This window comes from Gouania willdenowi, chromosome 4 (assembly GCF_900634775.1).
Source record: "Gouania willdenowi chromosome 4, fGouWil2.1, whole genome shotgun sequence".
NCBI lineage: Eukaryota > Metazoa > Chordata > Actinopteri > Blenniiformes > Gobiesocidae > Gouania > Gouania willdenowi.
Genome location: NC_041047.1, coordinates 8,710,204 through 8,727,960, shown reverse-complemented (window position 1 = coordinate 8,727,960; position 17,757 = coordinate 8,710,204). Strand labels below are relative to the sequence as shown.

Below are 17,757 nucleotides of genomic sequence, written 5' to 3'. Positions count from 1 at the left end.
ACTTGCATGTGCAAATCAAGAAATAAATAGTTCTGGTAAAATTATCACTGAAAAAAATCTGTCCATCCTGAAACTCAACAGCGGTTTTTCTCTATCGGAGGTCAAAGTACTTTTCCTTTTTTTTTGTCACACAGCAAAAGAAGCAGCATTCATGTTGGGTAGATGTGGGTACAGCAGAAAGCATGAGTACATTCACGATCAATATGAGTCATTTCATTCACAGCTTTGTACACTCCTCCCCCCCTTCATTTGTTCAGCTCTTACGCAGCCTAAACACATAGAAAAATGACTGCTTTTATAGTCATTTACATATATATATATAATATAATATATATTTGTATAACACAAAATTCACAATTACAGTAGAAATACATTTTATACAGTTTTGGATAGTACATGTGAAGGTCTTCAAAGTCATACTGTGCGTATGTACGTCCATCCGTAACTTTGTTATTATAAGTGTTGTTATAAAATATCACAATTTTTAGAGCAAAGCTAAGGTATATCAATATATTTAAATAGAATTACTTTAAAACATGTAATTAGAAAATATTATCAAACCTTTTCTTCACAATATCGTAGACGATTCAAACGCTAACTAGGGTCTCTTCGTGATTAGCCTGCTGTGCAAACACAAACCGGGCACAGGCGGATGCTCGGGTCAAGTAAACGGACAGTGAGAGCGCTGTTGGTCTCTCTCCAGATGAAAGAAAGATGGTAAAAAACAGAAGCAACCTCACTGCCATGAAATGTCTTGACGACACGGAAACAGAAAATTAACCTTGGGTCCAAATCAGGTTCGCCTTTGGCTGAAATGTCTTCTAAATATAATTTGACTTTTAAATGTATTTACAAAATAAAACCAAACAAAAAACACTTTACTTGAAGTTTTATAAATAAAGGCTGACATTACGCAATTGTTATCATGAATAAGTGTTGTTTGTTACCCTAACCCCAAACCATTTGTTACCTTAACCCCAAACCCTAACCCTACTTAACCCCAAACCCTAACCTTTCATTACCCTAACCCCGAACTCTAACCTCAAACCCCTAACCCTTTGTTACCCAAACCCCAAACCCTGCTTAACCCCAAACCCTAACCTTTCATTACTCTAACCCCGAACCCCACTTAACCCCTTACCCTTCTTTATCCCAACCCCAAACAACCCCTAACCCTTCGTTACCCAAACCCCAAACCCTACTTAACCCCAAACCCTAACCTTTCATTACTCTAACCCCGAACCCCACTTAACCCCTTACCCTTCTTTATCCTAACCCCAAACAACCCCTAACCATTCGTTACCCTAACCCCAAACCCTACTTAACCCCAAACCTTTCGTTACCTTAACCCCAAACCCTAACCTTTCATTACTCTAACCCCGAACCCCACTTAACCCCTTACCCTTCTTTATCCTAACCCCAAACAACCCCTAACCCTTCCTTACCCTAACCCCAAACCCTACTTAACCTCAAACCTTTTGTTACCTTAACCCCAAACCCCTAACCCTAACCTTTCATTACCCTAACCCTACCTAACCCCTAACTCTTTGTTACCCTAACCATAATCCTTTGTTACCCTAATCTCGAAATCTACCTAACTCTAACCCCGAACCTTAACCCTAACCCTTCATTACCCAAAAAATGCCAACAAAGCTCCAAAGGTGTCATAATTTAGCAACTTAATGACAGCCTTCATGACACCTTATTCATGCTAATGACAGATAATGACAGCCTTATGTATAAAACTTCAAGTAAAGTCTTACCAAAAACTCTCACTTCCAATGTCTATTTTGCCAATTTTTTTCATTTCCCAAAGTTGAAAAAGTTGCAATAAAATCTCAAACAATTATATATACTGTATTTCTAAACAGCACCATTTGGCACAGTTTAGTGTAGCTCATTGCACCCAAAAAACTGAAATCAGATTATTCCAATGATTACTAACAAGGGTAAAAATCCGTTTAAATGCAGCTTCATCTTTACAAATCACATAATCTTCTCACAGTGGTACAAATCTCATGTTTCCAACCTTTGTAAAAGAAATTAAAAAAAATTGCCAAACGTGTGATATAGGCTGTGCATTCTTACTTTTACTCGCACTTCCTCAGAAAATGATGAAGAAAACAAAAAACGTACACAGGTTGAAACGATGGCACAAGCGTTATTTAAGGTATCAATGTGAGTGCAACAGGTCTGAAAATCAAGTTTGTCTCCTCTGATCTGTGTAAATTATGGACTGCATGAGTATCTGTGTGTGTGTGTGTGTTGGTTCAAGTGCATGGCAGTGTGTGTGAGTGTAAACATCGGCATGACTGGCTCGATAAAGATGGCACTGCAGGACAAGTTCGGCTCTGATGAAAAGCTGAAAAGGGCGGAGCTTCAGGAATATTGCTTTAGCTCTTCACATCGGCTTTTCCAAGAGGAAAATTAAAAAATAAAAACAAAATAACGAGTTGCAACGATGAAACAGGGCAAAAGCGTTTTCCTATACACTTTAAATAGAGATTATTTATAGAAAACTGTTCATTTTTCCAAATTACTGCCTGTACGTCGACAGGGCAGGGTCGTGAATATAATTTAGCAACAATATAATTATTATTATTCAGAAACGTTCAGTGTTTTGTAATTCGTATGTACACAAGGCAGAAAATCTTACGTTTCTGTACACGGGAGGCAGTATTATAAAACACAACCTTTCTGCAAAACAGACCAAAAAACAAAAAAACAAACAAAAGAAGGTAAGAAATAAAAAGGTAAAAGAGAAAAAAAACGAGTCAAACAAACAGAAAAATAATGGAAGAACAGAAGAATAATGGAAGAACATCAAACCATCATTTTCACAAATAAAGATCAAAAGACCAAAAAACAAAAAAACAAAAGCCAAAACACACCCAAACTTTTAGTGACCCGCAAAAACAAACCAGTCAGTCTGAATTACAAAGCAGGCAGCGGGTGCCCTGGAAGGACCCAAACCATGTCGTCCATTCAGCTTTAGATCAGGTCTCAGTAAAGCTGATATGTTTCCTACGGTATGTTTGGCACTAATATTTGCCTTTGGTCCAGCAATAGGCAAATACACGTTTTTATGTTTGTGAAAAAAAAAAGAACAAGTAGAAGAAGTCGCTCATTTTTCAGTCCCACAAGCTTCCAGCAGGGGGCAGGTGGAGTGGAGGCGGTAAATGGCGATGAGCAGAGATGCATTTGTTGTGTTTAGTTTGAAAAACAAAGGAGAATTTTCTAGTGTGAACTGTTGTCTCTCAGAACCACCAAGTCCACAGACGGCTGGAAACTCTTCAGCAGAGAGACGGCTGTCTCGTGCTCCATGTGTATAAAACTATGTCCGTTAGCCTGCAAGGCAAACACGCAGCACAGTCAACAGCACCGCACTTGTTCCTTTCATATGTCTATGTTAGTGTTTGTGGGAGGGCAAAGGGTGACTGCCCTCATTATCTCAGTAACACATCACTGTTGGGGAACAGAGAGAGGAGAGGAGGAGCTACACAGTCATGCTGGAGAGAGAAAGAGGGGAGGATAAAGACAAAAAAGGGTTTTTAGATGAGTGCGTCCAGCAACACTTTAAATCTGGGGAGAGAAGACGAAGGGAGAGGAAAACAGGAAAAGAATGGCATGTGAAGAAGAGAGGAGATGAAATCTTACATTAACATTAACAGGATATCAAACTAGTCTATATAACCAATACCATCCCATAGAGGAACAACAGCTTCATATATGTAGAACTATTGGATGGTGGGACTTTTTCACATTACTGACCTTATTTTGAGGAACTTTATTAATGTAGCTCCAACTGTACATAATATCTACACTGAGCTTCCTTTCATGAAACAACAGTGAGTTCAGTAATGGTTGAGGTTGCTTTTGAAAAACCATTTAAGATATGCTACAATGCTTTAACATTAACTGTTCTACATACTACATATTTTCACAATAATATAGTCCAGGGCTGTGTTCGAAATCACATAATAATGTACAGTTGGATTGTTCACCCACTAGATAACGTGAGACAGGTTGGTTTTACCCTATTGATGATGTGTTGTTGCCATAGTAATCCTGCTTCAGACTTTTGACTAAGTCTGAAGTCAAAGTGATGTGGTGCATTTACATTAGATAGTATGAAAAGATTAAGTACGTGACAAATATCCGGATGTATACTATACCGTCCCATGATGCATTGCAAGCTGAACGTAAAATCGTCCTGGGACTAGCGTCAAGCTAAAAGTCAAACATCCCCTTTTCAAAATAAAAGCATCTCTTCTTGTCTTCCATTTTTTTTAACACTTTTGTAAATGGGGCTTTTGTTTTGAAGTTAACAGGAAGTTTTGTCAGTAGCACAATGGAGGTTCTCTAAAAATCTCAGAAATGTCGGCACAATATGTGTTTTCCACTGGTTTTATGAATCAAATGACCACATGTTGATATTCTACTTGGTCACTTTCTCACTTAAATTGTTTTTAAAATTTTTAAAGGTGGAGAATCAACAGAGATATTTAACCTCAGTGTGATTCAGGTTTTGAACGTTGTTGGTTCTAAATGCATCTTGGCAAACTTGGAAGTACACTTCAGTGGGAACGATCACCATACTAATACTCTTAACCAGACTTATAGTATACTGTATAGTAGACAGTATACTCATTAATCAATCAATCAATCAATCTTTATTTGTATAGCGCCAAATCATAACCAATGGTATCTCAAGACACTTTACAGTAGAGCAGTCTTAAGGACGGACTCTTCATTTTATGGATACACACATATGCATATATATTAAGTGTGTAGTACGTTAGTATGTGACTTCAAACACAGTCCAGAACTCAGCTCAGCTCCTGGCTTAGTTTTTAATCAATAAGTCACACACAGTCTTATGTTCGTTTGTATGTTTTCTGAGCTGGTAAAGCCACCCTCTCTTCATCCCTCTAAACGTGTCAAAATAAGGTTATTCTGACCCTCACCATCTGCAAGTGAGCAGTTTTTCATTTTTCTGTTGTTTTTTATTATTCTAAAATATGTGAAGGCACCCTAACTTATCTGTTGATTACATGTGAATGATCTCTGTCCACGATCCTGGTTTGGTTAAGCCAGGGGTCTCTACAAGGAACCATTTAACCTCATCTCACCTGGACTTAAGTCCTCCAGGAGCCAATGAAGACATTACAGTTTATTAAATAATGTACTGTTAAAATTAAATAGAATAATGTTTGATTTAATTTGACTTGATTTTTATTGATCACGTAAATGGCAACTTAAAAACAGTTTAAAATAAAATAAAATAAACTGACATCAAGAAATAAAACAGTATCTTACATCTTTAAATTCTTATGCATCTCAGTTTACATGAACACAATGTTATATAAAGAATATTTTTTTTAGTTAATGTATTTGAAAGGCTACAAAAAGTAACTTGAATTTGATAACACATGATCATGTGATCAACACATGCTAATTGCTAATTTCTTGCCACACATAAAGCATACATATTTAACCAGCACATTGGTGGTTAAATAAATCTGTTCCCACACAATTAAAATCTCTATTTTCTTCCAGAATAGTGTTTTTGTTGGTTTAATTATTTTACCAGGGATTTAAAACTTAAGGTTAGCCACAGGTGCAGGAAAGTTGATGGTCTGTAGATGTTGCAGGAGGTGAAGTAGGAAGGTGCTGAGTCATTGCACAATGTGATTTATTTTAGGTTAACAAATTGTTATATCTTGATTTTATTTGTCATTAATCATTAATAGCCTCTGTAAAAAAAAAGAACTATTTATTTCAATAGTTTTTTTTTTTTTAAAGCTATAGGGAGCCATTGCAAAAGAGTCAAAGAGCCACATGAGGCTCCAGAGCCACAGGTTGCAGACCCCTGTGTTAAAACAATACAGAAAGTAGAACTTCTGTTTAACCCAGTGCTTTTCAAAGTGTGGGAATGGAGATATGACAGGTGGGATGCGACAAACAGCAGGACATTTTCAATTATAGCCAATCTTCTTAAATTTCTTTGTTCAGTGACAAAAAAACCATTAATAGCACTAAACAAAACGCCTACACACAGAAAGTAATAATAAGAAGCCTAAAAAATGTAGCAGAAATTACAAGAGCAATAATTATTAGACTGCATTAAATATGCGACCGGGAACTAAATGTAACGTGGAACTGAAGTGCAAAAATAATGATTGACATCAGCATGTACTACCCATGGAGCGGAACAATAAACACATTTTCAATGACTTAAAAATTTTCTTTTTTGTTTTCTAAAGCCTTTTGGCTGAGATTGCAAACAATGTTTCGTTATTTCCTGTATTTTTTACTTCTGCACTTTTACATTTGTTTTTCAAGCAGGTGATTACTTTAATTTAGTTTTTGATTTATTATGAAATATGTTCTTTCTCTGTCCCTGTTTTTTCAATAAATTTGAAAATGTGTTATTCTTCAGGATTATTTGGGGGGCAATGGGTGCAGGTGGAGCTTGAAAGTTCACTTCGTTCAAAGTGGGAAAAAAAAAAAAACAAAAAAATTGAGAACCACTGGTTTAACCTAACAAAGCCTATTTATTCTTTTGTTTTGTGTAATAATGGTTACAGCTGATAATTCTAAGCACATTTGCTGTCCAATGAGAGGCCGTTACCTGTAGGATCTTGTCTCCGGGTTGCAGGGCGGAGGCTGCCGGCCCATCATGCTGTACCCTAGTAACAAAGATACCCTATAAGTCAAAATGATACGCCGTTAGGACAACACAGGGACACGATGGTTTAGAATCTTTGCCTTTCTTATTTCCATCTCAACATCCACCCAAAACTACAAATAACTGCATTATTTGAGTTCAAATTTAGGAAAAGCATGCAAACCATGCATTTATTGACAATGGAGCTGCAAATGATGACTAAAACATATACCTTTCAGGTTAATTTTGAAGTTTTGATACATTTGCTTTTAGATAAATGTCAAAAATTAGTTTGAGGTTTGACTAAAATAGTTGTAGTGATGTGGGATTAAGAAATTTCCTTCCCCAAATGTTTTTTTTTTTTTTTTCTCAATAAACCCAAGGCAGAGATTGTAAAAACACCAACATCTTTTCACCCAGAGCTGAAAGATGTTTTCTTTGGACAAAGAGAGCGTGGGACAGTGCGGTCGTCGTGTTAGTACGACAAAGCTTTACTGGTGACGCACGTGTTGAGCTCACAGATAAATGTGCCATCAAGAAGTGACAGTGTAGTAGTGACAGTGCATGAGCACCTGCATACTACAGTCAGAACACAAACACATACACTGGACGTAAAAAAAAAAAAATTAAACCCATCTATACAGTGAGCCTCATACTAGCATTTTGCGCGTGCAGATCTAATTGATTTAATTTACTTTTTGATCTGATATGGCGCTCACTGCACGTTACAGATGAGTTTGTTAGCGGTTAGTCACTGTGATTAAACATTTAAAGCTACAGTTTCTTGCAAAAGCCTTTCATTCCCAAAATGTTCCTTTAGTGGAAAACTGTGTTTTATATTGAGTGTTTCCCTCCAAAAAGGACAGTAATGAGGATGAAGGTTTTTTGCAGCAGGTTGGTGTATTAGTAGATAAATACAGTATATTGCAGCTTTAGTACACAGCGTATGGACGCAAAAGTGCCTGGAACAGAACCGTCCAAATGTTGTGGCTGAGGTCGGACAGAAAATCCATGTGATCCTTAAAACCCTCGTCCTCTGTTCTTCAATCAAGCTCGAGTGGATAATACATCAAAGAGAGGGATTCCCATCCAGTCAATAGAGGGATTGAGTCATTGTTCCTTCTCACACAGTCCTGATTAGCCAGAGGTAAAAATGCAAAGAGCTGCTTTTTAAGGTGAACTCAGATGATTCATGTAATGTCACTTTGGATAAATAATAGAAAAGTTAATATTAGCATGTTTGCAGAAAGGCCAGCAGAATTTGTATAATTTTGAAATAACAACACGAGAAATGGGATTAAAAATAAAAGTCAATATTGTTTAGGGAAATTTCAGAAGTGTTTATGATAATAAGTTCTTCTATAATGTTGCCAGCGTGTGAGAACTTTTCAGCACTTTAAAATAAACGGTTTTTAATACAGTTAACATTTTAAAAAGAGGGTAGCACTTTAAGTTTTATACATAAGGCTGGCATTACGCTGTCATTATTATGAAATGAAACCCATCATTAGCATGAATAAGGTGTTATGAAGTGTTGTTTGTTACCCTACCCTTAACCCTACCCTTAAGCCTAACCTTAACCTTAACCCGAACCATAACCCTAACCCCACTATATCTAGGGCCCTATAAAATCCATTTCATTTTCTTTTTTTCCAAATTCCGTGTTTTCCACATTAATTTTTTTAATTCTTTTTTTTGTGTATTATTTATAAATTTTTCCAGATAATCATTTTTAACACCTGTGAAGAAACAAAATAGATAATAATAAAAAAGAAAAAAATGTATGTCAAAATACAAATGTAATTTAAAATAATGTATAAACTACAATTCAAAGGTAGATATAAGTTGAACTGATATGGATTATTCTAATTGCTCTTTTTATAATTATTTATAAAAGGTGTCTGTACGGTTGCCGTACGGACAACCCCCGGTGCTATTGGTACGGTTAACGAAGTACAAGTACGTAGCGTTTTAGGATTAGGATTAGGTTATAACCCAATATCACAACATTTTTTAGGGTTAGGTTTAGGGCAAGGTTTAGTCTTAGTCCCATAGTGACCTATGATGTGACCTAAACTGGCCAAATAGGGGCGCTGCGTACGGATAGAATGTTGGTACATTGATACGGCAACCGTACAGATAGCCACTACCATATAAAAGAGAGCATTACTGTCACCCCTCAGAGATCTGAGCAGGTTTATTGATTAAGTTTTAATCAGCTTAATTTAAATTAAGCAAATTTAAATGATCCTGATGACATAATTCCAGACCGTAATGATTAAACAAAAATAATGGACACAAGGAACGAATGAGCGGTCCCCGGAAACAGTTCCACTTAACAAACACTCTTTGCCTCACGATGGCGGCGTTTTATCCACAATCTGTCAATTTCCGCATCCATCAGTGGATTCCGTTGTCATTGGACGATTCCGTGATTCCGTCCGTGATTCTAACGTGGAAATTATAGAGCCCTATAGATCCCTCCATCTAACCCAAAAAATGCCAACATAGCTCCAAAGGTGTCATAATTTAGGGAATGACACTTAATGAGGAATAATGCAATTGTACTGTTATCTTGTGGTGAATTAAAAAAAAAAAAAAAAAGAACAAGGACATGTCCCGATTATTTTTTTTATAAATTTTTCAAATCTTTCCGAGTACCCCCTGCAATGTGCTCATGTAGCCCTAGGGGTACACATACCACTGTTAAGGAACCACTGTTCTCGAGTTAAATGATTCCACTTTGCATTCAATATTTGTTTGAAAATCTGCTGGATTGTCACAAGAGGGAGCCAGAGATCTGAAAAAAAAATCCATGGCTATGTGTCGGCTGCTTCAAGGAGTCCAAACTACAAATGTATAATTTAGTCTTCAAACTGTTTCTGCAAAAACTACTTCTGAACTCATCAGGCTTAACAATCAGTTTCAAACTGAACCGAGTGAAGAATAAAATACATGCACATCTTTGAGATGTTTTGAATCTTGCTTTGTTTGGTTTGTTTAACCTTATTGACTCCTGTGTGTAGATAAGCTCCTCCTTCCTTCTGTAGCTCATCTAATGTAATTACTTGACAAATTGTTGAGCCGAATGGTTTCAGTAGCCGTCCATTTGCACTGACTCCATTTGCTGCCAGTGTAACACAGCATCAATAATAAACAGGCAGCAGCTGGTGGGTGAAGAAGAATGATAAAATAACTCCCCGTGTCAGCGGCTTTAACCTGAATAAATGTTGAACTGACACTTTCTTGGTAGTCGGTGCTGCTGCACAGGCTGTGTGGAGGTTTGCATGTTCAAGGAACTCTATTTATAGATCATCTGCCTTGTCAATAACTCAGAATAACAGTCTGCGCAGCTCTGTCACATTTCTCATCCTCGGATCAAAGTGTCCAACATCTAAAAATCATCCACAATGTCCCAGAACTGAGCACAGCTTCTTAAAATAATAATTAAATAATAGAATTAAGGGATTATTCTTTCACTTCACACTTAGTGGTGGTAAGCTGCCGTGGGGCAGACTGACGGAAACGATAATACGTTCATACTAGGCAACGTGAGTGAAGTGTCTTGCCCAAGGACACAATGACAGATACCTCTGGGGTGACTGTCCCCCACTGTGGCACCTGGAATTCTCTCAAAATAGCAGTGAGAGCTCGGCTTTGCTTCTTTTGACTGACTAAAGCCTGTTTCTAGGACAGAGTGAAATGTGAAGGAGGCCTGAGGGAGCGGCAACCCCACAATAGCAGTTGACTTACTTTACAGAGTGTGTTAGGGCTGGGCAATATATCGAGATTCAAGACATATCGAGATTTCTATATTCGCGACTCGTTTTAGGAGTCACTGCTTTCGTTATTTCTCAGAACAGCATAAAAAGCAGTTAGATGGATTTCTGAGTGCGTCCTAACCCAGACCTTCCGCTAAAAATCACTCACATGTGCTGTCCCTTAGAGCAGTAGTTATCAACCTTTTCAGCCCGCGACCACCAAAACAAAGGTGCCAGAGACCACCAAAAATGGTGAAAAAGGTGGTGAAATGGGAGTAAAAAAATCGGTTCAAAGTTGCAAATTGTTAAAAAAAATATTTGTTTCTTGAAGGCATCTGGCCACGCCCTCCCAGTGTCTCACGAGTCCAAATGGGGTCCTGTATTCTGTAATTTCTTTAAACATTCTTCCAGTTTTCACAATTATTCAACAAGGCGTATTGCAGAATTTTAATTAAACAACGGACGTTGAAATATAGAGGCCCATTATTCTTTTAAAAAACATTTGCATATTGTTGTAATTTTTTTAAAAGTTAATTTTTTTGTATTCATCTGTTGATTTGTAGATGTAAATTGCTTACTTGTAGTAGTTAGAATTGGTGAGATGGCTTTATAAGACCCTGTGGTCTTCTTAACATCTACCAGCACAGTTGTTATAAATGTTTGATGGATTTTTTTAAAAATATTTTGTATCTTCACACAAATAAATAAAGCTTAGTACGTTTGTCTCGTAGAGGCATTTTTTGTTGCTGTTGCTTGAATGAATCCCTTAAAACCTCTTGTTTAAAACCACAAAAACTTCAGCTCGACTGGATCAAAGTTAAGCGAGTCAGATGCTGCCGGACAGACTAAAAGATCCTTCGAGCAGCAGTTTCCATGGTAACTGTGAGGGTTAAGCCAGGTGGCTGTGATTGGCTGGTAGGCTAGGTCAGATCGTACCATGTCGGAGGGTTTGAAGGGGTTCCCCTGGCCGCTGATGCCACCAGAGATACTGAAACCAAGACCAGGGTTCTTCTCTATCTCACACACAACTACAGAGAGAAGGAGGAGAGGAGAGAGAGAGAGGAGCGGAGGAGAGGAGAGAAAGAGAGAGGAGGAGAGGAGAGAGACAGGCAGAAAGAAAAGGTGAAGTGAAACACAAAGATAGTGAAATACACCACACAAGCATACAGCAAATACACAACATGTGGAGGAGTGCTTTTTGTGACGTGCACCATGTTGACAGTTATACTGGAGGTTTCTGTTCATATGATATGGACACAATCAATCATTTTTTTTTTTTTTAGAGAAAGTTTAAAGTACACTTGCGTCAAAAATAATAAAAAAAAGCTCACATACCAAATGTGTCGGGTTACAGATCAGCAATGAAACTTTTGGGGATATTTAAATTTTTTAAATCTATTTAAAAATTTTATTAATATCATTATTATTACTATTATTATAGAAACACATATTTAATACAACGTAATGAATGGTTTCATTTTGTATTGATTCAATATTACCTTTCGGCTAACACACCTACTGTTTAAATTAAGGCTGAGCGATATGGACCAAAACTCAAATCTTGACATTTTTTCTCAAATGGCGATATCCAACAATTTCAATAATTTACATTAAAATAAAGTTTTACCAGAAAGACAATTCTGGGTTAAATGTGCTGATGCAAAATTCCTTCTGAGAAGTAGCAAAGCAGCCACTCCTAAAATGAGTATTTTGATACAAAATGTTCTCTAAAATAGAAAACTCGATATATCTTGAATCTCTATATCTCCCAGCCTTACTTGTAATCACCTTTTTTACTTGAAGAATGTTACACCTTCTTTCTGGTGAGAGGAACTTGAAAAATATAGGTCACAATTTCCTGTGATGTGGGATGATGTAATGCACATGCCTCCATAATGTCGTGCATGAGAGCAGCCACAGACTGCGGTCGTCCGCACTGTATTATGTTCTCTAAATAGAACTTGAAATTCACAAAAGGTACCGTTTAAGTTCACTGCTGTATATAAACTAAAGTCGTGATGGACTGAAATAGTTTGAAACCTAAGAAAGGCACGACTGCAAAACCTTAAAGGAAATGTGCTTTTCAGTATCACAGAGACTCATTTTAATGACAAATCCAAAAAATAAGATTTAGCTGCTACAGAAACCTTGTGAACTTAAGTTGTTTTTTTTTTTGTTTTTATTTTTTTTATATTTTTATCATTTAAAAAAAGAGGGTCTCAAACTTTTTTGGCTCAACCATGTCTGACTACCACATTTGCTCAGAATTCAGTGACTAAGACTATAAAGCATAATGATGGAATTAATAAGTGTTAATACACATTTTAAAGAATCTTATTTTGTAATAAGTGGAAAAGAAACAGTATTTCGTGACCCCTGAATAGATTTATTTCTATAGTTTTTATCATTTCTGGTCATCTCCTTCCTGATGTGGGACCAAGACTGATCCTTGCATTTTCAGTTCATGTTCTAATCAAGATCAGTTTTATCATCGTTTTGTATTTTTTTGTGTCTTTGGTTGTTGTTTGCCTATCTCTTTTATTATTCAGTATATGTTTTCTCTTATTTTGTGTGTTGTTGGTATTATTTAAATTATTCTATTTCAGTGTGTTTTTTGGTGTCGGGTTGTTTCTTATGGTCGTTTTGTACGTTTCTCTGATTTTATGTATCTGAGAGGGATCGGTGGGTGCTCTCATTAGCGTGTCTTGTGGTCATTGGTGTATTTTGTTGTGGTTGGCCTGCTTCTCTTATCAGTATATTTTCTTCTATTTTATGTGTTTGGTGTTTGTGAGTGGTGGTAATATTCATTGCGATTATCATTTTTAACTAAATATAAACATCATCAAACTTTTCATTTGTTAATTTTCCTCTCTCTCTGTCTCTCTTTAAGTACCCCCTGTAGTGCCATTGTGTACCCCTATTTGAGAAACACTGATTTAAATGTATAATTGTGTGATTTTTTTGGACCTCCAATAGAGCTGACGACAGGGTTCCAACAGGCTGACAGACAGACGCTGGTACCTGTTCCTGGTAACCGTCCGTGCTCTTCTGCCCTTTGGTCTGCAGCAGGCAGCGAGCGCTCTGGGGCCGCGGGTTCGTGTGGCTGGTTATGACAACCTGGTTGCTGTGGACCATACTCTGGTTGCCGTGGTACTGGGGGTTGGTGGCAGGTAGCACCGGCTGATGGGAAGTGTGGGAGGGATGAGGGTTGTACTGGGTTTGGTTACCTGATGAGGACAGGGCCAGAGGAAAACCAGTGCTGGAGTAAGCCTGGCTGGATGTGGGGTGAGCTGTGCAGGGAAGAAATCCTGACAGCTTCAGGCCACAAAACCATCAAACTAATCACTCTGTAAACACTTCCTTTAAGACAAATAGCATGCAACATATTTACATAATCAATTTTAATCTGAATAAAACATATTTATCATTGTTATTGTATAATTCTTCAGTAAAAACATGAAAATGTACCATTTGGAGAAATAAACAGTAAAATTTAAGGGTACCTGTAGTGAAAAATGTGTTAATGTATTAGCCATAAACAAAATATGTACACCCTTTTTAAAAAAAACACATTAAAAGGACTTTTTATCCTGACAAAATGGAAGGCTCCCTATAGCTTATGGTATAAAATCATTTCTAGAAAAGTTAACTTAATGTTTTTTTTTTTTTTTGTTTTTTGTCTTTTTTTAATAAAAAGATGCATATTTTGTTTATTAGTAATACATAAAACACACTTTTTGTTATATACATGTCACTATAGGTACCCTTTAAAGCAGTGATTCTCAACTGGTGGGTCAGGACCCGAAAAAGGGGCTGAGGACCTGTACTGGGTAAGTCGTGGATTAGCTGGTCAAAAATAAATCTATACATGTTGGACTTGTCGTTTTATTTTGAAAGAAACTCTTCTTTTGACAGGCATGCTGTAAAATGCATGTTTCACAGAAAAATATATACAGTAGATTTATGTTTTAAAAAGATTACATATGTGTGTTTTTAACAAGCTATTTTTGAAAAACTAAATTTGGTTGGTTGAATTCTAAAAAAAAAAAAGTGGGTTGCGATTTAACTGAGCATTGTGTTAGTTCAGGCAGGCACGGAAGTTAAGTGAGCCAGCCCCACCAGCTGACAGTAGCAATTCCCTAATCAGTTAATCATCCAGCTGATCATGGTCCAATGAGTCACAGGGCTGTATTTAAACCACCGCAAACACGCCTACTTCCCAACGCTTCGTCCGCAAACGCCTCGCAACCCACCCCCACCCCAATTCCTCCTCTACTGTCTAAACTAGTCTGGGACACTCTGATGTTTTTATCTCTCCATCCTTCTGTCCACTAACTCCAACCAGTCAGAACAGATGGCTGCCACCTATGAACCTGGTTCTGCCGGATATTTCTTCCTGTTTAAAGGAAGTTGTTTCTTCCTACTGTCGCAACTGCTTGTTCGTGTGGATTCGTTGGGCTTTTCCTTTTTTTTAACAAATATTTTGTACCTTGATAGCGTGTCGAGATGACTTTGTCTTAGTTGCGCTATATAAAGTTGAAATTAATTGAAGATACTAATGCCTGTGCTTCTGTTCCAGGGGGTCCTGCTGACCGCTCTCTCAGCTTATGCCTCTCCATGTAGCTCATGGAAAAGAGAATGGGAGCTCCCTTCGCTTGGGCTTTCCACACAGATATAAATAAAGCTATCTGACTAAAGTGATCCTGACTGAAATGACCTTGGCAAAATGTGGGTCCCAGGGTGAGACCAGTTGAGAACCCCTTCTTTAAGCACCACTGTGTGTCCTTGTAAACCCTGTGGGATTGTGTTTCTGGTTACCTTGAGACATGTTTCCTTGGTACTGGCCAGGACCTCCAGAGGGAACCACAGACAGGGGCATCCTGGTTGATACTGACTTCCCTTGTTTCCCATGTTGTCGTAACCCTGCTGCACGACCACACGGTGGGGAGTGGTGGAGGAAGAGGAGGAAGAGGAGGGTGACGATCATAGTGTTGTGTGTTTGGTGAGAAGGGTTGTGCGAGTGGGGTGCTCTGTGAGAGAGAGGGAAGCTGTGTTTATGCTCATTAATACATAGTGCAACTATCAAAGTCAGAGCCTGGTTTTTCAAAGGTAATCAAACTTGGATTCTGGATTAGATCAAATCTTGAAATGTTTTTTTTTTTTCTCGATCAAACATTTAGTTTCAGAGCTTTTTAGCAGGATTGGGATAACTTTGATCCAACACATCTGGATTAATTTAATCCCATCAGAAAGGTGGATTCAGCGTGAATTTCAGGCCCAAAATGTAATGAAACTTTAAAAGTGTATCAAATAATACTATATTTGGATCATGCAGTGTAACTTACAATATATCCAATTTATTCACAAGGTTTTTAATTTTGATTTGTTCATCCATCAGACTTCAGTTGATTAGGCATGCTATATCATATTCAGTCTTTCAGTATAGGTCTACAGCAAAGGAGAAATAGTCTGGCCTCCTAAATAATCCCCAAACAGCTGTTAATATTGACCACAAATAACATATTTAGTTCTGTCACTAACTGATGTATGTTCATATTCATTTGTTTTCAAATATTTTTTGGTGATGCATGCAATGATAAAACAGGATAATAAAGCAATATCAATGGCCTCACTGGTTTTTTAAAATCCAAAACAAATGGAAATCAGAAACAGTGTCTAACTATTGTGTCCCTTGTTGCACGTCCCTCTTTGCTGGTTCTGGTTCTGGTTCTGGCAGAATGAAGGAAGTTGGTTCAGGGTCTCTAAAGGCTTGAAGTGCCTTCATCAAACAAAGATTAATACTGGTTATCCAGATTTGGTGATCCTGAAAATGTTCTTTTTTTCCCTATTTTTTCTATCTGGATCAGAAGATGAATTATGGATCATGGATAGCAATAAAAAAGATTACCAAATCCGGATCAATTTGATCCGCATTTTAACCGCTACTTTTTTCTCACGCTTTGAACCCTGCGGCTTAAACAATGACGTGGCTAAATTGAGAGAGAGAGAGAGAGAGAGAGAGAGAGAGAGAGGAGAGAGGAGAGAGAGAGAGAGAGAGGAGAGAGATGAGAGAGAGAGAGAGAGGAGAGAGAGAGAGAGAGAGAGAGAGAGAGAGCCCTGTAGATGCAGTAAAGTCAGCCAGTTTGTAATGCAAGGATAAACAGCATTAAGGTTGTTAAATCACCATGTTAGGTTTGTTCAGGTGTGATCTGTGCTCTGGACTCTGAGTCTGATGGAGACGCTTGTGTAAGGAGGACGGACAGATGGAGCGTAGATCAGAACAGCCTGGATACAGCCTGTATCCAGGCTGTTCTGATCTCTGCTCCGTCTACAGTTAAAAGTCAGCCAATTTTTAATAGTAGCATAACAGCATAAAGTTGCCAAATCATCACGTTGGATTTGTTCAGAAAGCGATCACGTCCGTATTCTGACTCAGAGTTTGACTCACTGTGATCGCTCTGCGATAGTTCACGGTAAGAAGAGGACGAAAGTGGTGTATCAGTCTGGTTCCAGTAAAAAGTGACCATAAAAACCTGTAAATGTAGTGACATGTAGACGTGGGGCAGTGAGAAGGAGACATTTCCGTGAAGCCTAACTTGAGTACAGCAGCCCGCCTACCTGCCCATTGTCTGAAGGACACCCTCATCAGCCAATAGAGTGCGGCCTATGTTAGGCTGCGGCATTCGTTGTGGATTTGTCTTAGAAAATTGCTAAATTATTGTAATGCGGCCAATAAAACAGTGCACTTTATAGCCCGGAAATTAAGGTAAACCTTTTGAAAAACAAGGCCCACTGGTGACGATATTTACCTTTTTCATGAGGTTGTCAGGTGGAACGTCCCTCCTGCCCAGGGAGTAGGGAGTCCACTGGTTGCTTCCAGACAGGCCTTCCTGGTCGTTGTCTAACATGGCAGCCTGCTGGGAAGGGGTCTGAGGACAGAGACAAAACAGAGACAGAGACAGAAACAGAAACAGAAACAGAAAACAGAGACAGAGACAGAGACAGAGAGAAGACGGGGTCATTGCAAAGAATGAACAGCTACCTTAATTACTTTTACACTTGAGCAGCCTGAGACAATAATTTTCTCTCAGGATAAAGACATCGCGTAGGCCTCATAGCTCAATCAATCCAAGATAATTTAGGCTACTCACAAACAGAACAGTTGAAATTTGCCGCTTGAAGTCTTGTTTTTGATCTCGAATCTAAACAACACAATTTATTGACATTGTCGGAAGAAGTTTTGCACATTGTATTATGGGAGGTGGAGTGTTTTTACTTTATTCTAACCAAGATTTCTTTAGTTTCTTCACCAGACAAGGACGATTC

General features: G+C 38.0%; 1 protein-coding gene across 1 annotated transcript in view; it reads right to left on the bottom strand.

Moving 5' to 3' along the window:
• Positions 1-1,544: 1,544 nt before the first annotated feature.
• The window catches only part of lrrc7 (leucine rich repeat containing 7), a 41,324-nt gene continuing 25,111 nt past the window's right edge, over positions 1,545-17,757 (bottom strand). Inside the window, exons 14-19 of the mRNA XM_028443911.1 lie at positions 17,241-17,360; positions 15,250-15,461; positions 13,453-13,652; positions 11,368-11,459; positions 6,635-6,709; positions 1,545-3,348 (exon numbers count right to left, since the gene is read on the bottom strand). Of these exons, the coding sequence (XP_028299712.1) occupies positions 3,238-3,348; positions 6,635-6,709; positions 11,368-11,459; positions 13,453-13,652; positions 15,250-15,461; positions 17,241-17,360 (810 nt within the window). The 3' untranslated portion in view covers positions 1,545-3,237. The remainder of the gene's footprint in view (positions 3,349-6,634; positions 6,710-11,367; positions 11,460-13,452; positions 13,653-15,249; positions 15,462-17,240; positions 17,361-17,757) is intronic.